Here is a 22632-nt window from a genome sequence, read left to right as displayed (position 1 = left end):
GATGTGATTTCAAAATCACTATTGGTGTCTCTGAAGAATATTAAAGAAAGGAAGAAAGTGTTTTAAAAACTGAAATTGAACAAAGGTATCAGTTTTAAAAGCTACTTTTAAAATTTTCAATAAGCCCCTTTGTTTATTAATGTATGCCAGAGTTTTTCAGATACAAAGTCATTTTTACCATTTTTGTGCTGTTTATCTGTTTTTAGCTTAGCCATCTATCCCCAATTGTTGAGAATAATATGTTAACCTATAAAAAGTTTTAAGTTCTCTAAAAAGGCAATTTTTAATGTTCTACATGTTCTAACCAAACACATAGGTGAAAATCATGAGAAATTTTATCAAATTCACAGGGAATAAAAATACAAATGGAAGTTAATATTTGAAAGTCTTAAGATCTCATTCAATGAAACACTTGGTGAAATTCAGTAATTAATCTCCCTCATTTCAAAAACTCAATGACACAACCACTAAATGGGGCCACTCTGTTTTAAGTTCTACGAATAAAACTCTAGGGACTTTAGTATAATGAAAATTCAATAAAAGTCAAAAGTGTAAAGTTACTGCCCCAAAAAGCCAAAGAATTTAAGCCTGCATGAGTTCCTAGAGCAAACGAGATTATAATACCACTGTGCTCTGTGTCAGCCACACAGTATGAGGGGTAAAGCCTCACATTCTCTCCTTTAAGGTACTTAGTTGATATTACTCTTTTGTTCAGTAAATCTGTCAATTCTAGTTTTTTACAATTAAATTGCCCATGTCAAAGTTTATATATTAATTTAGCGTTAGCCAGACACCCATCTGGAGAAGAAAATGGTGACCCACTCCAGTGTTCTTGCCTGGAGAATCCCATGGAAGGGGGAGACTGGCGGGCTGCAGTCCATGGGGTTGCAAGGAGTCAGACACAACTGAAGCGACTTAGCATGCATGCAGACACCCATCTGTACTGTCTAGACCAATGTTCTCCAAAGTTCAGTGCACCAGGCAACCCAATGAGAGATGCAGAAAGGAAATATCTGAAATTCTATTTTTATTTTAATTCTAAGAAAACTTTTTTTCAGAATCTTTACCAATATTTACTATATTTATTGACAGTGGTTTGTTGATAGTTTAAAAGTGAATAGTCATATATAGAAGAGTACACTCAACAACTGTATTGTTGGACTGCCCAATCAAAAATAGAAACTATTGGTCTAGTCCCCTCCCTTATGCTCAGGAAAATGTGCTCATCTCCTGAGGAGGAACAAGGAGACATAATTCTCTTTGTAAATGTAATTTCCGCTCCAATCTTTACAGAATGGACAGAAATGATGATGTCAAAAGTCAGAAATATTTCCCACGTTGTGAGTGAGTTCATCCTCTTGGGCTTCCCTTGCCGCTGGGAAATAGAGATCTTCCTCTTTTCCATATTCTTCATAACTTACATCCTGACCCTCCTTGGAAATATGGCCATCGTGTGTGCAGTGCGCTGGGACCGCCGGCTCCGCACCCCAATGTACGTTCTGCTGGCCAACTTCTCCTTCCTGGAGATCTGCTATGTCAACTCTGATGTGCCCAATATGCTGGCCAACTTCTTCTCCCAAACCAAAACCATCTCCTTTGCTCGGTGTCTCCTCCAGTTGTACTTCTTCTTCTCACTGGGCACAACGGAATGCTTATTTCTCTCCATCATGGCCTATGACCGTTTCCTGGCAATTTGCCACCCTCTGCATTACCCCACCATCATGACTAGTAAGTTCTGTAGCCGCCTGGTCATCTTTTGCTGGGTGTACGGTTTCCTCTGGTTTCTGATCCCAGTGATACTCGTTACTCAGCTACCATTTTGTGGCCCAAATGTGATTGATGACTTTCTGTGTGACCTGGGTCCTCTGTTGGCCCTGGCTTCAGCATGTGTCCCAATTCCAGGGACTGTCCTCATATGTGGTACCATGAGCTCCCTCCTTATCTTTGCCACCTTTTTCTACATTACTGGATCCTACACCCTGGTGCTGAGGGTTGTAATGCAGGTACCCTCAGTGGCGGGCCGGAAGAAGGCCTTCTCCACCTGCTCCTCACATCTGGCTGTTGTGTTTCTATTCTATAGTTCTGTCATGATGACATACGTGAGTCCAGGGTCAGGACAAGCAGAGGGCATGCAGAAGTTCACAACTTTGTTCTACTCAGTTTTCACCCCCTTTTTCAACCCCATTATCTATAGCCTCCGGAATAAAGAAATGAAAGATGCTTTGAAGAAAGTTTTAGGAGGGTCCTAAAACTGGGACTATGCAAATTAAAGTTGGAAAATCATTGATCTCTGAAAAGGCTCACAATAATCACAACCACATGCAACACTTTCTATTGACATCTACCTCCAACCGAGCAGTGGTTCTCAACTAATTGACTCTGAAATGGGGGTATTAGGACCAAGGCACAGGTATTTTGAAAAGTCCCCCAAGATACTGTAATATACAGAGAGGGTTAAGAACCCTCAAATTTAGGAATTTCTTAACTCTATAATGGGCTTCCCAGGTGGTGGGTTCAGAAGATCCCCTGGAGAAGGAAATGTCAATCCACTCCATTTTTGCCTGGAAAATCCCATGGACAAAGGAGCATGGCTATAGTCCACTGAGTCACAAGAGTTGGACATGACTTAGTGTCTAAATAACAACAACAACAAACTTCTGTGATAATGCAGAGTGAGACCACACGCATACACACCCCTTTTCTTTTCAAAAGCCACTTTAGTGCAAATCAATCAAACTGAATCAGTCTTTTATAGGTGGCTGTCCAGTTTTACCAGCACCACTTGTTGAACAACCAGTTTTTCTATCCACTGTTTATCCTTGCCTCCTTTGTCATAGATTAATTGACCAAGGTGTGTGGATTTATTTCTGGACCTTCTGTTCTGTTCCATTAATCTATGTACCTATTCTTCTGCCAATAATATGCTGCTTTGATTACTGTAACTTGGTAGTATACACTGAAGTCTGGGAGGGTTATACCTTTAATAAGACATGTTAAAACCCAAATATAATGATCACTGCCTTGCCAAAAAAAAAAAAAAAAATGTTTATGTCCAAGATAGGGCAATCTCTTTTGAATGATTTGTACATACTTTTTTTAAGAGATTATGCATAGAAAAGGGGCTTCCCTCATAGCTCAGTCAGTAAAGAATCTGCCTGCACTGCAGGAGACCCGGGTTTGATTCCTGGGTCACAAAGATCCCCTGGAGAAGGAGATGGGAACCCACTCCAGTATTCTTGCCTAGAGAATCCCATGGACAGAGAAGTCTAGCAGACTACAGTCCACGGTGTCACAAGAGTCAGACGTGACTTAATGACTAAACCAACAACAAAATAAATGCATAGAAAAAAAAAAAAGAATATGAAAAACTATTCTGGCATTGTACTGGCCTTTGGAGTGACCCAGGTTAGCAATATTTCTTTCCTGTCCTCAGAGTACCATTTTTCCCCCCATTTATTATTTTTGCTTTTATTTTTCTGCCTTAAAAGATTGATCCAGGAAAATACTGCTACAATTTACATCAGCATTCTGCCTATGTTCTCTTCCTTGAGTTTTATGGGTTCCATTCTTACTTTTAGATTTTAACCATTTTTTTAGTTTATTTTTACAAATTGTATGAGAAAATGTTCTAATCTCCCGCTTTTATAGGTGGCTGTCCAGTTTTCCCAGCACCACTTGTTAAACAGCCAATCCATTGTATATTCTTGCTTCCTTTGTCATAGGTTAATTGACAGTTGGTGTGCAGGTTTATTTTGGGGCTTTCTGGTCTGTTCTATTAATCTATGTGTCTATTTTTATGCTGCCAATAAAATGCCATTTTGATTACTGTAGCTTTATAGTATAGACTGAAGTCTGGGAGGGTTATACCTCTAAGAGGGTAACAGGCAGGAAGGCCAGGGGTCTCCAAATGGAGGAAATAGCGTGCAAGTGTCTGACATTTTTATATCCCTTAAGCGGCAGGAGGAAACAAACTAGCGATATTTTTTCCTTCTCTATACAAATTTAAAAGGAGGTTTCTCTTAAAATTTTGTGTTACCATAATGACACCTGGTTTCACTGGAAGTTAGCCATTGCCTTTTTCTTATGGAAATATTTATCTTAAGCTATGCTAATGTACTATGCATTTACCCCAAACTCTGTCTTCAAGTCGGTTCTGCCTTTTGGGCTCAGAACCTACTTGATAAACTAGTATGTTATACTCCAATATTGTTCCTCTAATCTATGTAGATGAAACTATTTGTATGGTGCTCTGCCCTTCTTCAAGATTCAAGTTAATCCTTTTATGGCCCAAGATAAACCATTTGGTGCCAAGATTATCCCAAAATACATCTTATGGGTGAGGGGCCTGGTGCCATTCTAAGTTTTGAGACATTCTTTTCTTTCATTAACAGACTGCTGGTGATTATATAACATCCAGCTGAAGACTAGCAGGGGGTACTCTTTCTGCCCCCTTCTGATGCCTATGTCAGAAGCTTTCTCTATCTCCTTTATACTTTAATAAAACTTTATTACACAAAAGCTCTGAGTAATCAAGCCTTGTCTCTGGCCCCGGATTGAATTCTTCTCCTCCAGGGGCCAAGAAATCCGGCATAGTGATTCAACAACAACCTTTCACCTCCCGGTTTGTTTTTTTCTCTCAAGACTGCTTTGGCAATTCAAGGTCTTTTGTGGCACCACATGAAGTTTATAATTATTTGTTTTACTTCTATGAAAAATGTCATGAGTATTTTAATAGGAGCTGCACTAAATCTGTAGATTGCTTTGGATAGTATGACTATTTTAACAGTATCAATTCTTCCAACCCAAAAGCATGGGATATCTTTCCATTTATTTGTATTATCTTCAGTTTCCTTCACTAATGTTTTACAGTTTTCAGAGTATAGGCCTTTTATCTCCTTGATTAAATACATTCCTAGTGTTTTGGGGGAGTGTTGATGCAATTTTAAATGGGATAGTTTTGTACTTTCTCTTCCTGATAGTTCATTTTTAGTATATAGAAATTCAATAGGTTTCTGTGTATTATATCCTGCAACCTTACTGAAATCATTTATCAGCTGTAAGTTTTTGGGTAGAGTCTTTAGGGTTCTTTATGGAGTTTATGTCATCTACAAATAGTTACATTTTTATATCTTCCTTTCCAATTTGGACATTTTATTTCTTTTCTCTTTTTAATTAACTTATTTATTTTTAATTGGAGGCTAATTACTTTACAATATTGTTTTATTTCTTTTTCTTATCTTTGTACTGTAGCTAGGACTTCCAATATTATTAAACAAAAGTGATGAAAGTGGACATTCTTGTCTTTTCCTGAATTTAGCAGAAAGGCTCAGCTTTTCACCACTGGATATTATGTTAGCTGTGGGTTTGTCATAAATGGCCTTTATTATGTTGAGATATAAAGCCACTTTGATGAGAGTTTTTATCATGAGTGGATGCTGAATTTTGTCAATGTTTTTATGTGTCTTTTGAAATGATCAAGTGATTTTTATCCTTCCTTTTGTTAATGTGTTTTATCACATTGATTGATTTGCATATGTTGAACCATCTCTGTAACCCTTTGTGAATAAACCCAACTTGACCATGGTGCATGATCCTTTCTACACATTGTTACATTTGGTTTGATACTCTGATTAAAGACATTGAGTGGCTGATTGGAACAAAAAAAGACCCTTCAATATGCTGCTTATAAGAGACTCAGTTCAGGGCCAGACACACACAGAGTGAAAGGGAAAGAATAAGAAAAAATTTCATATAAATAGAAAGGAAGAGAAGGCAAGAGTAACAATACTTGTATCAGACAAAATAACCTTTAAAAGGAAGGCTATAACAAAAGAAAAGCAGGGCTTTATATACCACTTGCAACAACATGGATAGAGCTAGAAATTATCATACTAAGTGAAGAATTCAGAAAGAGAAAGACAAATACTATATGATATCATTTATATGTGGAATCTAAAATATGGCAAAAATGAACTTAACAAAACAGAAACAGACTCACAGACATAGAGAATAGATTTGGGGCTTGCGAAAAGATGGCGGAGGAATAGGACGGGAAGACCACTTTCTCCCTCACAAATTCCTCAAAAGAACATTTCACCTCCGAGCAAACTCCACAAAACAACTTCTGTAGGCTGGCAGAGGTCATCAGGCATCCAGAAAAGCAGACCATTGTCTTCAAAAACAGGTAGGAAAAAATATAAAAGACGAAAAAGGAGACAAAGGAGGTGGGGAGGGAGCTCCGTCCCGGGAAGGGAAGCCCGTCCCGGGAAGGGAATTTTAAGAAGAGAGGTTTCCAAACACCAGGAAACACTCTCCCTGCCGAGTCAGTGGCGAATCTTGGAAACACAGAGGGCAACATAACAGGAAGGAAAAATAAAGAAATAATTAAGACCAAGAGATTACAAGCCCACCAGTAACTCCCCCAGCGGAAAAGCGGCACAGACGCCTGCATCCGCCATTGGGAAGTGGGGGCAGGGCAGGGACGCGCGGGAGGCGCGGGCTGCAGTGCTTTGTAAGAATCGGGCAGGAACGCCCCACGCGCAACCAGAACGATCTAACTGGGTCTAGCAAACCAGACTGTGGGATAGCTACCACGCGAAAAGCTCGAACATAAGACAGCACCAGGACCCCGCACAGAACAAAGGACGGAACGGAAAAAGCCGGCTGCAGACCATCCCCCGCCGGGGACAGGCAGCCAGAGCCGTAAGGGCTGGAAAGGGGCAATTGCAGACCCGGAGAGACTTTACTTACCTAACTGCAAGCAGGCCTCTTTGCTAAGACTTCTGGGGGTGCTGGACACTCACAATCTGCCTCACGGGGGACGCCAGCGGTCCACCCAGAAAGCTGAGCAGCAGCGGCAGAAAAGGTGACACGCCGCGGCGATCGCGCTCGCCAAACTCCTGAGCTACTCAGACCTGGGAAGGGGACAAAGCGCAGTCCCAGCCGAATCTGTGCCTCTGAGGGCGGCCTGAGCGCCGAACCTGAGCGGCCTGGACCGGGGAAGTGCACGCAGCCTAGGGCCAGCCCCAAACGGTTCCCGGCGGAGCATCGTAGAGCCGGAGCGGTTTGTACGCCGCAAGAAGGGACAAGTCAGGCGGGGCTGAGACACTGTGCACACGACAGTGCTATTTGTTTGCAGCATCCCCCCTCCCCACAGCGCGACTGAACTAGTGAGCCTAAAAAACCAGCAAACAGAAGAAGTTAAACAGAGGGAACCACCTTGGAAGTGATCCCACACGGCCCAAAACATCAGAGAACGGCCAGATATATTTTTAATAATTTTAAAATCATTCCTTTTTTTTTTTTTCTTTTTTTTCCTTTTTTTTTCTTCTTTTTTTTTCTAACTATTTTTTTAATTGTTAAGTCTTCTATTTATCCTCTAATTTTTATTTCTATAACCTACTATTAATATTTTTTTTAAAAAAAAAAGACTTTTTTTTTTTTTTTTTTTTTTTCTTTAAGGCAAACACCATATATAGCCTTTGGATGGTTGTTGGTGGTTTTTTGTTTTTTTTTGGTTTGTTTTGTTTTTTTGTTTGTTTGTTTTTTAAATAATTCTTGTGTGTTTTTTTTCTTTCTTCCTTTTTCCTTCTGCTTCTTTTCTTTAATATTGTATTTTTTAAAATCCAACCTCTACTCTAGATTTTTAATCTTTGCTCTTAGGTTTCTGTTGTCAATTTTGTACATCTAAAAACCCAAACTTCACTACCCAAATTTACCTGAGAGCGAGATTACTGGCTTGACCACTCTCTCCTCCTTTGGACTCTCCTTTTTCTCCACCAGGTGGCCTCTGCCTCTTTTCTCCCCCATCTCTTCTCTATCCAACTCTGTGAATCTCTGTGTGTTCCAGCCAGTGGAGAACACCTAAGGAACTGGTTACAGGCAGGATTTGTCTCTCTCCTTCTCATTCCTCTCTCTTATCCCCCTGGTCACCTCTGTCTACTTCCTCCCTCTCCTCTTCCCCGTATAACTCCGTAAATACCTCTGAGCGGTCCAGACTATAGAACACACATAAGGAAGTGACTACTGGCTAGCTTGCTCTCTCCTCTTTTGATCTCACCACATCTAATTCCAGTTACCTCTAACTACCCCCTCCATCTTCTCTTCTCCTTGTAACTCAGTGAACCTCTCTGAGTGTCCCTCAATGTGGAGAAACTTTTCATCTTTAACCTAGATGTTTTATCATCGGTGCTGTATAGTTGGAGAAGTCTAGAGGCTACTGTAAAAATAAAACTGAAAACCAGAAGCAGGAGGCTTATGTCCAAAGCCTGAAAACATTAGAGAACTCTTGAATTCAGGGAACATTAAGCAATAGGAGCTCATCAAATGCCTTCATACCTACACTGAAACCAAGCTCCACCCAAGGGCCAACAAGTTCCAAAACAAGACATACCACTCAAATTCTCCAGCAACACAGGAACACTCCCCTGAGCTTCAATATACAGGCAGCTCAAAATTATTCCAAAACCCTTGATGTCTCATAACCCATTACTGGTCACTCCACTGCACTCCAGAGAGAAGAAACCCAGCTCCACCCACCAGAACTCCAACACAAGCCTCCCTAACCAGGAAACCTTGACAAGCCACTGATAGAACCCCACCCACAGTGAGGAAGCTCCATAATAAAGAAAACTCCACAAACTACCAGAATAAAAAAGGCCACCCCAAACCCAGCAATATAACCAAGATGAAGAGACAGAGGAATACTCAGCAGGTAAAGGAACAGGAGAGTTGCCCACCAAACCAAACAAAAGAGGAAGAAGTAGGGAATCTACCTGAGAAGGAATTCTGAATATTGATAGTGAAAATGATCCAAAATCTTGAAATCAAAATAGAATCACAGATAAATAGTCTAGAGACAAGGATTGAGAAGATGCAAGAAAGGTTTAACAAGGACCTAGATGAAATAAAAAAGAGTCAAAATATAATGAATAACGCAATAAATGAGATCAGAAACACTCTGGAGGCAACAAATAGTAGAATAACGGAGGCAGAAGATAGGATTAGTGAAATAGAAGATAGAATGGTAGAAATAAATGAATCAGAGAGGAAACAAGAAAAACGAATTAAAAGAAACGAGGACAATCTCAGAGACCTCCAGGACAATATGAAACGCTCCAACATTCGAATTATAGGAGTCCCAGAAGAAGAAGACAGAAAGAAAGACCATGAGAAAATCCTTGAGGAGATAATAGTTGAAAACTTCCCTAAAATGGGGAAGGAAATAATCACCCAAGTCCAAGAAACACAGAGAGTTCCAAATAGGATAAACCCAAGGCGAAACACCCCAAGACACATATTAATCAAATTAACAAAGATCAAACACAAAGAAAAAATATTAAAAGCAGCAAGGGAAAAACAACAAATAACACACAAGGGGATTCCCATAAGGATAACAGCTGATCTTTCAATAGAAACTCTTCAGGCCAGGAGGGATTGGCAAGACATACTTAAAGTGATGAAAGACAATAACCTACATCCCAGATTACTGTACCCAGCAAGGATCTCATTCAAATACGAAGGAGAAATCAAAAGCTTTACAGAGAAGCAAAAGCTGAGAGAATTCAGCACCACCAAACCAGCTCTCCAACAAATTCTAAAGGATATTCTCTAGACAGGAAACACGAAAAGGGTGTATAAACCCGAACCCAAAACAATAAAGTAAATGATAACGGGATCATACTTATCAATAATTACCTTAAACGTAAATGGGTTGAACGCCCCAACCAAAAGGCAAAGACTGGCCGAATGGATACAAAAACAAGACCCCTCTATATGCTGCTTACAAGAGACCCACTTCAAAACAAGGGACACATACAGACTGAAAGTGAAGGGCTGGAAAAAGATATACCACGCAAATAGAGACCAAAAGAAAGCAGGAGTGGCAATACTCATATCCGATAAATTAGACTTTAAAACAAAGGCTGTGAAAAGAGACAAAGAAGGCCACTACATAATGATCAAAGGATCAATCCAAGAAGAAGATATAACAATTATAAATATATATGCACCCAACATAGGAGCACCACAATATGTAAGACAAATGCTAACAAGTATGAAAGGGGAAATCAACAATAACACAATAATAGTGGGAGACTTTAATACCCCACTCACACCTATGGACAGATCAACTAAACAGAAAATTAACAAAGAAACGCAAACTTTAAATGATACATTAGATCAATTAGACCTAATTGATATCTATAGGACATTTCACCCCAAAACAATGAATTTCACCTTTTTCTCAAGTGCTCATGGAACCTTCTCCAGGATAGATCACATCCTGGGCCATAAATCTAAACTTGATAAATTCAAAAAAATCGAAATCATTCCAAGCATCTTTTCTGACCATAATGCATTAAGATTAGATCTCAATTACAGGAGAAAAAATACTAAAAAGTCCAACATATGGAGGTTGAACAACACACTTCTGAATAACCAACAAATCATAGAAGAAATCAAAAAAGAAATCAAAATATGCATAGAAACTAATGAAAATGAAAACACAACAACCCAAAACCTGTGGGACACTATAAAAGCAGTGCTAAGAGGAAAGTTCATAGCAATACAGGCATACCTCAAGAAACAAGAAAAAAGTCAAATAAATAACCTAACTCTACAACTAAAGCAACTAGAAAAGGAAGAATTGGAGAACCCCAGAGTTAGTAGAAGGAAAGAAATCTTAAAAATTAGGGCAGAAATAAATGCAAAAGAAACAAAAGAGACCATAGCAAAAATCAACAAAGCCAAAAGCTGGTTCTTTGAAAGGATAAATAAAATTGACAAACCATTAGCCAGACTCATCAAGAAGCAAAGAGAGAAAAATCAAATCAATAAAATTAGAAATGAAAATGGAGAGATCACAACAGACAACACAGAAATACAAAGGATCATAAGAGACTACTATCAGCAGTTGTATGCCAATAAAATGGACAACATGGAAGAAATGGACAAATTCTTAGAAAAGTACAATTTTCCAAAACTGAACCAGGAAGAAATAGAAAATCTTAACAGACCCATCACAAGCACGGAAATTGAAACTGTAATCAGAAATCTTCCAGGAAACAAAAGCCCAGGTCCAGACGGCTTCACAGCTGAATTCTACCAAAAATTTAGAGAAGAGCTAACACCTATCCTACTCAAACTCTTCCAGAAAATTGCAGAGGAAGGTAAACTTCCAAACTCATTCTATGAGGCCACCATCACTCTAATACCAAAACCTGACAAAGATGTCACAAAAAAAGAAAACTACAGGCCAATATCACTGATGAACATAGATGCAAAAATCCTCAACAAAATTCTAGCAATCAGAATCCAACAACACATTAAAAAGATCATACACCATGACCAAGTGGGCTTTATCCCAGGGATGCAAGGATTCTTCAATATCCGCAAATCAATCAATGTAATTCACCACATTAACAAACTGAAAAATAAAAACCATATGATTATCTCAATAGATGCAGAGAAGGCCTTTGACAAAATTCAACATCCATTTATGATTAAAACTCTCCAGAAAGCAGGAATAGAAGGAACATACCTCAACATAATAAAAGCTATATATGACAAACCCACAGCAAACATTATCCTCAATGGTGAAAAATTGAAAGCATTTCCCCTAAAGTCAGGAACAAGACAAGGGTGTCCACTTTCACCGCTACTATTCAACATAGTTCTGGAAGTTTTGGCCACAGCAATCAGAGCAGAAAAAGAAATAAAAGGAATCCAAATTGGAAAAGAAGAAGTAAAACTCTCACTGTTTGCAGATGACATGATCCTCTACATAGAAAACCCTAAAGACTCCACCAGAAAATTACTAGAGCTCATCAATGAATATAGTAAAGTTGCAGGATATAAAATCAACACACAGAAATCCCTTGCATTCCTATACACCAATAATGAGAAAGTAGAAAAAGCAATTAAGGAAACAATTCCATTCACCATTGCAACGAAAAGAATAAAATACTTAGGAATATATCTACCCAAAGAAACTAAAGACCTATATACAGAAAACTATAAAACACTGATGAAAGAAATCAAAGAGGACACTAATAGATGGAGAAATATACCATGTTCATGGATCGGAAGAATCAATATAGTGAAAATGAGTATACTACCCAAAGCAATTTACAAATTCAATGCAATCCCTATCAAGCTACCAGCCATATTTTTCACAGAACTAGAACAAATAATTTCAAGATTTGTATGGAAATACAAAAAACCTCGAATTGCCAAAGCAATCTTGAGAAAGAAGAATGGAACTGGAGGAATCAACTTGCCTGACTTCAGGCTCTACTACAAAGCCACAGTCATCAAAACAGTATGGTACTGGCACAAAGACAGACATATAGATCAATGGAACAAAATAGAAAGCCCAGAGATAAATCCACACACATATGGACACCTTATCTTTGACAAAGGAGGCAAGAATATACAATGGAGTAAAGACAATCTCTTTAACAAGTGGTGCTGGGAAAACTGGTCAACCACTTGTAAAAGAATGAAACTAGATCACTTTCTAACACCACACACAAAAATAAACTCAAAATGGATTAAAGATCTAAATGTAAGACCAGAAACTATAAAACTCCTAGAGGAGAACATAGGCAAAACACTCTCAGACATAAATCACAGCAGGATCCTCTATGATCCACCCCCCAGAATTCTGGAAATAAAAGCAAAAATAAACAAATGGGATCTAATTAAAATTAAAAGCTTCTGCACAACAAAGGAAAATATCAGCAAGGTGAAAAGACAGCCTTCTGAATGGGAGAAAATAATAGCAAATGAAGCAACTGACAAACAACTAATCTCAAAAATATACAAGCAACTTATGCAGCTCAATTCCAGAAAAATAAATGACCCAATCAAAAAATGGGCCAAAGAACTAAATAGACACATCTCCAAAGAAGACATACGGATGGCTAACAAACACATGAAAAGATGCTCAATATCACTCATTATCAGAGAAATGCAAATCAAAACCACAATGAGGTACCACTTCACACCAGTCAGAATGGCTGCGATCCAAAAATCTGCAAGCAATAAATGCTGGAGAGGGTGTGGAGAAAAGGGAACCCTCCTACACTGTTGGTGGGAATGCAAACTAGTACAGCCACTATGGAGAACAGTGTGGAGATTCCTTAAAAAATTGCAAATAGAACTCCCTTATGACCCAGCAATCCCACTGCTGGGCATACACACCGAGGAAACCAGAATTGAAAGAGACACATGTACCCCAATGTTCATCGCAGCACTGTTTATAATAGCCAGGACATGGAAACAACCTAGATGTCCATCAGCAGATGAATGGATAAGAAAGCTGTGGTACATATACACAATGGAGTATTACTCAGCCGTTAAAAAGAATTCATTTGAATCAGTTCTGATGAGATGGACGAAACTGGAGCCGATTATACAGAGTGAAGTAAGCCAGAAAGAAAAACACCAATACAGTATACTAACACATATATACGGAATTTAGAAAGATGGCAATGACGACCCTGGATGCAAGACAGGAAAAAGACGCAGCTGTCTATAACGGACTTTTGGACTCAGAGGGAGAGGGAGAGGGTGGGATGATATGGGAGAATGGCATTCTATCATGTATACTATCATGTAAGAATTGAATCGCTAGTCTATGTCTGACGCAGGATACAGCATGCTTGGGGCTGGTGCATGGGGATGACCCACAGAGATGTTATGGGGAGGGAGGTGGGAGGGGGGTTCATGTTTGGGAACACATGTAAGAATTAAAGATTTTAAAATTAAAAAAAAATAATAATAATAATAATAATAATAAATAAATAAAATAAAATAAAATAAAATTTAAAAATAAATAAATAAATAAATAAAAATAAAAATATGAAAATAATTCCAAAAAAAAAAAAAAAAAGAATAGATTTGTATTTGTCAAGGAGGAAAGAGGTGAGGGAGGGAAGAACTTGGAATTAACAAATATAAACTATTATATATAGAATGGATAAAAAATAAGGTCTTACTGTATAGCACAGAGAACTATCTTCAATATAAACCATAATGGATAAACCATAATGGAAAAGAATATTTAAAAATCCTGTTTGTGTAAAACTGAGTCACTTTGCTGTACAGCAGAGACTGGCACAACATTATAAGTCACCTACACTTCAGTTTTTAAAAGTTAAGTTTAAAAAAGTGTTAAAAAGAAAAGTATAATGATAAAGGGATCAATACAAGAAGAGGATATTACACTTGCTAACATATACATACCCAATACAATAGCGTCTAAATATATAAATCAAATACTAACAGACATAAAAGAAGAAATTGACAATAGTACAATAATAGTATAGGAGACTTTAACACCACACTGGCATCAATAGACATCAATAAGGGGTCTTAAATGACACAATAAGCCAGTTGGACTTAATTAATGTCTGTAGGACAATACAGGAGAAGGCAATGGCACCCCACTCCAGTACTCTTGCCTGGAAAATACCATGGACGGAGGAGCCTGGTAGGCTGCAGTCCATGGGATTGCAAAGAGTCGGACACGACTGAGCAACTTCACTTTCATTTTTCACTTTCATGCATTGGAGAAGGAAATGGCAACCCACTCCAGCGTTCTTGCCTGGAGAATCCCAGGGACGGGGGAGCCTGGTGGGCTGCCGTCTATGGGGTCACACAGAGTCGGACATGACTGAAGTGACTTAGCAGCAGCAGCAGCAGCAGCAGGACAATACATCCCAAAACAGTAAAATGCACATTCTTATCAAATGCACATGGAATATTCTCTAGAATAGATCACATACTAGGTTACAAAATAATCTTCAATAAATATAGGAAGATAGGAACTTTATCAAGCTTTTTCTTCTGACCACAACAGTATGAAACTATAAATTAACTACAAGGAGAAAAATGGGAAAAGAACAAACACGTGTAGCCTAAGCAAAATGCTACAAAAAATTGAATGAGATAATGTTGAAATCAAAGAGGAAATCAGAAAATACCTCAAGACAAGTGAAAATGGAAACACAACTTTCCAAAATTAATGGGCTATATCAAAACCAGTTCTAAGGGGGAAGTTTATAGCAATATAGGCCTTCCTCAAGAAACAAGAAAAATATCAAGTAAACAATCTAAGCTGCCACCTAAAAGAATTAGAAAAAGAAGAACATTAAGCCCAAAGTCAGCAAAATGAAGGGAATAATAAAGATCAGAAAGGAAATAAATAAAATAGATCATAAAATAGAAAATATCAATGAAACATAAAATTGAGTTTTTTGAAAAAAATAATCAAAATTTATAAACCTTTATCCAGGCTCACCAAGAAGAAAAAGAGAGGCCCTAAATAAAATAAGAAATGAAGGAGGAGATATGACAACAAATTCCACAGAGAAACAAAAAATCATAAGATAATGGTATGAACAGTTATATGCTAAAAATTATATAAAACCTAGGAGAAATGGACAAATTTCTAGAAGCAAAGCCTGACAAGACTGAGTGAAGAAGAAACAGACAATTTGAACAGACTGATCACAAGTTAAACTGAATTTGTTAAAAAAAAAAAAAAAAAAAAAAATTCCCAGCAAGCAACAATCCAAGACCAGAGGGATTCACTGGGGAATTCTACAATACATAAAAAGAAGAACTAATATCTATCCTTTTAAACTATTTCAAAAAAAAATTGAGGAGGAGCTAACATTCCCAAATTCATTATATAAGGCCATCATTACCCTGACACCAAAACCACATAAAAATACTACAAAAAAAAAAAAAAAAAGAAAATTACAAGCCAATATTTTTGATTAATATAAATGGAGTTTGCTTTTAAAAGTACTTGAGCAGGCACACATAGAAATTAAATATAAAAATTAAATGCTAACAGATATGGGAGGAGAAATTGTTATTTATTAAGCTTCTTGGATATGTTTATTAATGGTATCAAATTGGTGTGTATGATAGCTTACAGTGGACAGATTCGTGATCTTTGAAGAAGACTTAGCTTCAAGGTCAGGGACCAGGCTTGATTACTCAAAGCTTTTGTGTGGCAAAAGTTTTATTACAATAAGAAAGGACACAGAAATCTTCTGACATAGACATCAGTAGGAGGATGGAGACCCAACTAGCTAGTCTTATCAAGGCCTTATATTCCTTTACCTGATCCACTCCCACAACATACATCTTAAATTAATAAGATTAGAACGAACAGTAGAAAAAAAGCAAAAAAATAAATAAAATAAAATAAAGAACTCACAGTAGAAAGGTCTTACCAGACCCACTCCCACATAAGATAACAGGATTAGTTAGACGGTCCCTGTTAAGAAGGAGAAACATGTCCTCAAGCAAGATACATTGGTTTTATATAATCATTAGTACAGAACTTAGAGAAAACATACCCTTGAGCCATTAGCTCAGTTCAGTTCAATTCAGTTCAGTCTCTCACTGTGTCCGACTCTTTGCAACCCCATGAATCACAGCATGCCAGGCCTCCCTGTCCATCACCAACTCCAGGAGTTCACTCAAACTCACGTCCATCGAGTCAGTGATGCCATCCAGCCATCTCATCCTCTGTTGTCCCCATCTCCTCCTGCCCCCAATCCCTCCCAGCATCAGAGTCTTTTCCAATGAGTCAACTCTTCACATAAGGTGGCCAAAGTATTGGAGTTTCAGCTTTAGCATCATTCCTTCCAAAGAACACCCAGGGCTGATCTCCTTTAGAATGGACTGGTTGGATCTCCTTGCAGTCCAAGGGACTCTCAAGAGTCTTCTCCAACACCACAGTTCAGAAGCATCAATTCTTCGGCGCTCAGCTTTCTTCACAGTCCAACTCTCACATCCATACATGACCACTGGAAAAACCATAGCCTTGACTAGATGGACCTTTGTTGGCAAAGTAATGTCTCTGCTTTTCAATATGCTATCTAGGTTGGTCATAACTTTTCTTCCAGGGTTATAATCTGTACCCTGGTTAATTGCCAATATACCTTGGCTGCTTATGCCCTTAGGACCAATACTCAGTGGGTATCTTTGGTTCTGTCTGTACAGCTCCCTCTCTTCTCAAGGATACTACCTCCATCCCCAGCCCCCTACTAAATACATTGCTTATAACAAGAGCTGCCATATTCTACCATGACTCAAATGATTGATCCAGAAGTGGGCAGCTGACTCAGGAGACACCAATTAGACCCCTTCCCTGGGATTCTAAACAATAATTTTATTAAATTTTAAAATATAAAATATTTCATGCATATGAAAGAATAGAATAATATGACAACCTTCTGCTCATCATCCATATTTAGCAATCATGAAGGTTTTGCTGTTGGATTTCCCTGGTGATCCAGTGGTAAAGAATCAGCCTGCCAGTGCAGGGGACATGGGTTTGATCTCTAGTCCGAGAAGATTTCACATGCCATGGGGCAACTAAGCTTGTGCACCACAATAAGAGAAGCCACAGCAATGAGAAGCCCCCACACTGCAACTAGAGAGTAGCCCTTACTTGCTGCAACTAGAGAAAGTTCACATGCTGCAAGGAAGACCCAGAACAGCCAAAAATAATTAATTAATTTTAAAAAGATTTTTTTCATAGTATTACTTCTATCTGATTTTGCCCTCCTCTTGATCCATTTTCATTACTTTCTTCACTACTACTAACCTATAGATAACTATTATTATAAATTGGTGTGTATCCTGCCAGTCACATTTTTATACATTTTACTATAGAGGTATCCATTAAAATACAGTGTTATATATTTTTAATATTTAAATAAGTTGTCACATACCATTATGTACATATTTACATAAATGGAAGCATTCTCAACTTGTTTTCATTCAACATTATGTTCTAAAATTTGTTCATGTTGATACATGTACCCCAGGTCTGTTCATTTCACCTGAGGAAGAGTAACCCGTTGTATGGAAACACCGTAATTTATTTCCTCCACTGGTAGACATTCAATGATATATAGGTACAGTGCATATTTCTTATGCAATGAGCATCCTTGTGAATATCTCTTTGTGTATAAGGGCAAAGTGTCTCTGCTTAATACACCAGGGAGGGGCATTGCTGGGTCCTGAAGTATGTAATTGTCAATTTGTGTTCTCAAATTACTCTCCAAAGTCATTGCATTAATTTGCCCTCCCACCAGCAGTGTGCAAGTCTTTCCCCCACATCTTTATTAATACATACTTGATACTACCAGACTTTTAAATGTTTGCCCATTTGATGGATGTGATACGGTGTCTTAAAGATCTTTTTGGTGTATTTCCCCAATTATTAACAAAGTTGAGCATCTCTTTCTTTTTTATGGGGAATTCCATTTTCTCCTTCGTATATTAGCTGTCCATGTCCTTTGTCTACTTTCCTTTTGGTTGTTTCTTTTTATCTTATTGAAGGGAAGAAGGTATTTTATGTAACCTGAATATTAATCCTTTATAGCTTTTTAATTTTGAAAATGTTTTCTCCCACTTTGTGGTTTTTAAATACTTTAAATTTAGGATGTCTTTGTATATGGTGGTTTTGGCACAGGCACAGGGAAAACAATGGAGCAGAAAAGACAAATTAATCCCTCTCTTCCTTCATGGTTGGTTCTTCTCCTCTCTCTCTCCCATGTTTAAGAAATCTTTCTTAAACAACACCATTAGATATTCTCTAAGACTTAACAGTTATTTTAGTTTGCTTTTTTACATTTACCCTTCAGGTCACCTAGATTTTTACATATGGCCTTACATCAACCCTGAATATTCACTGGAAGGACTGATGCTGAAGCTGAAGCTGCAGTACTTTGGCCACCTCATATGAAAAGCTGACTCATTGGAAAAGACCCTGATGCTGGGAAAGATTGAGGGCAGTAGGAGAAGGGGAAGACAGAGGGTGAGATGGTTAGATGGTGTCACTGATCCAATAGACATGAGTTTGAGCAAACTCTGGGAGACAGTGAAGGATAGGGAAGCCTGGGTGCTGCAGTTCATGGGGTTGCAAAGAGTTGGACAGGACTTAGCAACTGAACAACAATATATTTATTAATATTTATATATTATTTTCTTTTGGCTTCCATATAGATGGCCACTTGTTCAAGCACCCTATGTTACATGGTTCCCCATTTCCTCACTGGTTTGTGAAGTGACCACTCTCATATACAGACTTCTTACACACTTGTAGGTCCGTTTCTGGGTTCTGTTCTCTGTTCTATTGATCTATTCATTTATCCCTGTGCCACTACAGTTTTGATGATTGTATCTGTATAAGAAATCTTGATATATGGTAGATGTGACAAAGACTGGCTCTCTCTTTGCCACACCTCTTTTTTCTTGTTTCTTGTAACCACAGCTGGGCTCTATCTCACAGTTACCCTTTTATAAGGCCCTCTTGCAAGTAGGTAGGTGAATTCTGGCCAGTGATGTGAGTGGAAATAATATATACCATTTCTATTACTACTTATAAAACCTCCCATGCATGATCCTTCATTTGCTCTTTCCCCTTCTGTCAACATATATAGTTTGATGCAAACATATATGATAACCTTGAAAGATGACAGCCAAATGGAAGATGCCTGGTTTATAAATTGCTGCTTGAAGTAGAGCTGCCCACTGATCAGGAATATCTGATTTGAGTTTTAAACAAGCCATAAATAAAGTTTTATCATATTTTTGTGGCCATACCAGAAATTTACAAAGATTATAAGTGGTAAAATATTAGAAGCAATCCCATTGATTTTGTACTGAAAAAAATACAATACAAAAGACATGATGGAAATAATTGATTATCTTCATTAAAACTGAAAACTTTTGCTCTACAAAGACAATATCAAAAGAATTAGAATACAGGCCACAGACTGGGAGAAAAATTTGCAAAATATACATCTAATAAATACCTGAAACTATTCAAAGAACTCTTAAAACTCAGAAATAAGAAAACAGTTTGATTTTTTAAATGGGGAAAAAACCTTAATAGACACCTCTCCAAAGAAGATATACAAATGGAAATTTAGTATATGAAAAGATATTCTACATCATATGTCACTGGGAAAATGCTGATTTAAAAATTAGATACCACTAGAGGAGCCCAAGGAGTATGGAAAAAGAGTACATCAAGGCTATATATTGTCACCCTGCTTATTTAACTTCTATGCAGAGTACATCATGAGAAATGCAGGACTGGAAGAAACACAAGGTGGAATCAAGATTGCCGGGAGAAATATCAATAACCTCAGATATGCAGATGACACCACCTTTATGGCAGAAAGTGAAGAGGAACTAAAAAGCCTCTTGATGAAAGTGAAAGAGGAGAGTGAAAAGGTTGGCTTAAAGCTCAACATTCAGAAAACGAAGATCGTGGCATCTGTTCCCATCACTCCATGGGAAATAGGTGGGGAAACAGTGGAAACAGTGTCAGACTTTATTTTGGGGGCTCCAAAATCACTGCAGATGGTGACTGCAGCCATGAAATTAAAAGACTCTTACTCCTTGGAAGAAAAGTTATGACCAACCTAGACAGCATATTGAAAAGCAGAGATATTACCTTGCCAACCAAGGTTTGTCTAGTCAAGGCTATGGTTTTTTTCTCTGGTCATGTATGGATGTGAGAGTTAGACTTTGAAGAAAGCTGAGCACTGAAGAATTGATGCTTTTGAACTGAGGTGTTGAAAAAGCCACATTCACAGACAACTAGCCAATCTGATCACATGGACCACAGCCTTGTCTAACTGAATGAAACTAAGCCATGCTGTGTGGGGCCACCCAAGACAGACAGATCATGGGTTCCACTGGAGAAGGGAATGGTGAACCACTTCAGTACTCTTGCCTTGAGAACCCCATGAACAGTATGAAAAGGCAAAAAGATAGGACAATGAAAGATGAACTCCCCAGGTCGGTAGGTGCCCAATATTCTACTGGAGATCGGTGGAGAAATAACTCCAGAAAGAATGAAGGGATGGAGCCAAAGTAAAAACAACACTCAGTTGTGGATGGGACTGGTGATAGAAGCAAGATTCAATGCTGTAAAGAGAAACATTGCCTAGAAACCAAGAATGTTAGGTCCATGAATCAAGGCAAATGGAAGTGGTCAAACAGGAGATGGCAAGAGTGAACGTCGACATTCTAGGATTCAGCAAACTAAAATGGACTGGAATGGGTGAATTTAACTCAGATGACCATTATATCTACTACTGTGGGCAGGAACCCCTTAGAAGAAATGGAGTAGCCGTCATAGTCAACAAGAGTCCGAAATGCAGTACTTGGATGCAATCTCAAAAACGACAGAATGATCTCTGTTCATTTCCAAGGCAAACCATTCAATATTACTGTAATCCAAGTCTATGCCCCAACCAGTAACACTGAAGAAGCTGAAGTTGAATGGTTCTATGAAGACCTCCAAGACCTTTTAGAACTAACAACCCAAAAAAATATCTACTTTTCATTATAGGGGACAGGAATGCAAAAGTAGGAAGTCAAGAAACACCTGGAGTAACAGGCAAATTTGGCCTTGGAATGCAGAATCAAGCAGGGCAAAGGCTAATAGAGTTTTGCCAAGAAAATGCACTGGTCATAGCAAACACCCTCTTCCAACAACACAAGAGAAGACTCTACACATAGACATCACGAGATGGTCAACACTGAAATTGATTATATTCTTTGCAGCCAAAGATGGAGAAGCTCTATACAGTCAGAAAAAAAAAAAAAAAAAAAAAAACAAGACCTGGAGCTGACTGTGGCTCAGATCATGAACTCCTTATTGCCAAATTCAGACTTAAATTGAAGAAAGTAGGGAAAATCACTAGACCATTCAGGTATGACGTAAATCAAATCCCTTATGATTTTACAGTGGAAGTGAGAAATAGTTTTAAGGTACTAGATCTGATAGAAAGAGTGCCTGATGAACTATGGGTGGAGATTCATGACATTGTAGAGGAGACAGGGATCAAGACCATCCCCGTGGAAAAGAAATGCAAAAAAGCAAAATGGCCCCCTGGGGAGGCCTTACCAATAGCTGTGAAAAGAAGAGAAGTGAAAACCAACGGAGAAAAGGAAAGATATAAGCATCTGAATGCAGAGTTTCAAAGAAGAGCAAGGAGAGATAAGAAAGCCTTCCTCAGTGATCAATGCAAAGAAGTAGAGGAAAACAACAGAATGGGAAAGACTAGAGATCGCTTCAAGAAAATTAGAGACACCAAGGGAATATTTCATGCAAAGATGGGCTCAATAAAGGACAGAAATGGTATGGACCTAACAGAAGCAGAAGATATTAAGAAGAGGTGGCAAGAATACACAGAAGAACTGTACAAAAAAGATCTTCACAACCAAGACAATCATGATGGTGTGATCATTCACCTAGAGCCAAACATCCTGGAATGTGAAGTCAAGTGGACCTTAGAAAACATCCCTATGAACAAAGCTAGTGGAGGTGATGGAATTCCAGTTGAGTTCTTTCAAATCTTGAAAGATGATGCTGTGAAAGCGCTGCACTCAATATGCCAGCAAATTTAGAAACCTCAGCAGTGGCCACAGGACTGGAAAATGTCAGTTTTCATTTCAATCCCAAAGAAAGGCAATGCCAAAGAATGCTCTTAACTACCGCACATTTACACTCATCTCACACGCTAGTAAAGTAATGCTCAAAATTCTCCAAGCCAGGCTTCAGCAATACATGAACCATGA

General features: G+C 38.3%; 1 protein-coding gene across 1 annotated transcript; it reads left to right on the top strand.

Annotated features, from left to right (window-relative positions):
* The first annotated feature begins 1304 nt into the window (after positions 1 to 1304).
* LOC128054081 (olfactory receptor 11H6-like) lies at positions 1305 to 2249 on the top strand. The gene has a single exon (XM_052646646.1). The coding sequence runs from the start codon at positions 1305 to 1307 to the stop codon at positions 2247 to 2249; it is 945 nt and encodes a 314-aa protein (XP_052502606.1).
* Positions 2250 to 22632: the final 20383 nt, after the last annotated feature.

The sequence above is a fragment of the Budorcas taxicolor genome, chromosome 10, assembly GCF_023091745.1.
Source record: "Budorcas taxicolor isolate Tak-1 chromosome 10, Takin1.1, whole genome shotgun sequence".
Lineage (NCBI taxonomy): Eukaryota > Metazoa > Chordata > Mammalia > Artiodactyla > Bovidae > Budorcas > Budorcas taxicolor.
The sequence above is the reverse complement of the archived record's forward strand: the minus strand, read 5'-3'. Positions and strand labels throughout refer to the sequence as shown.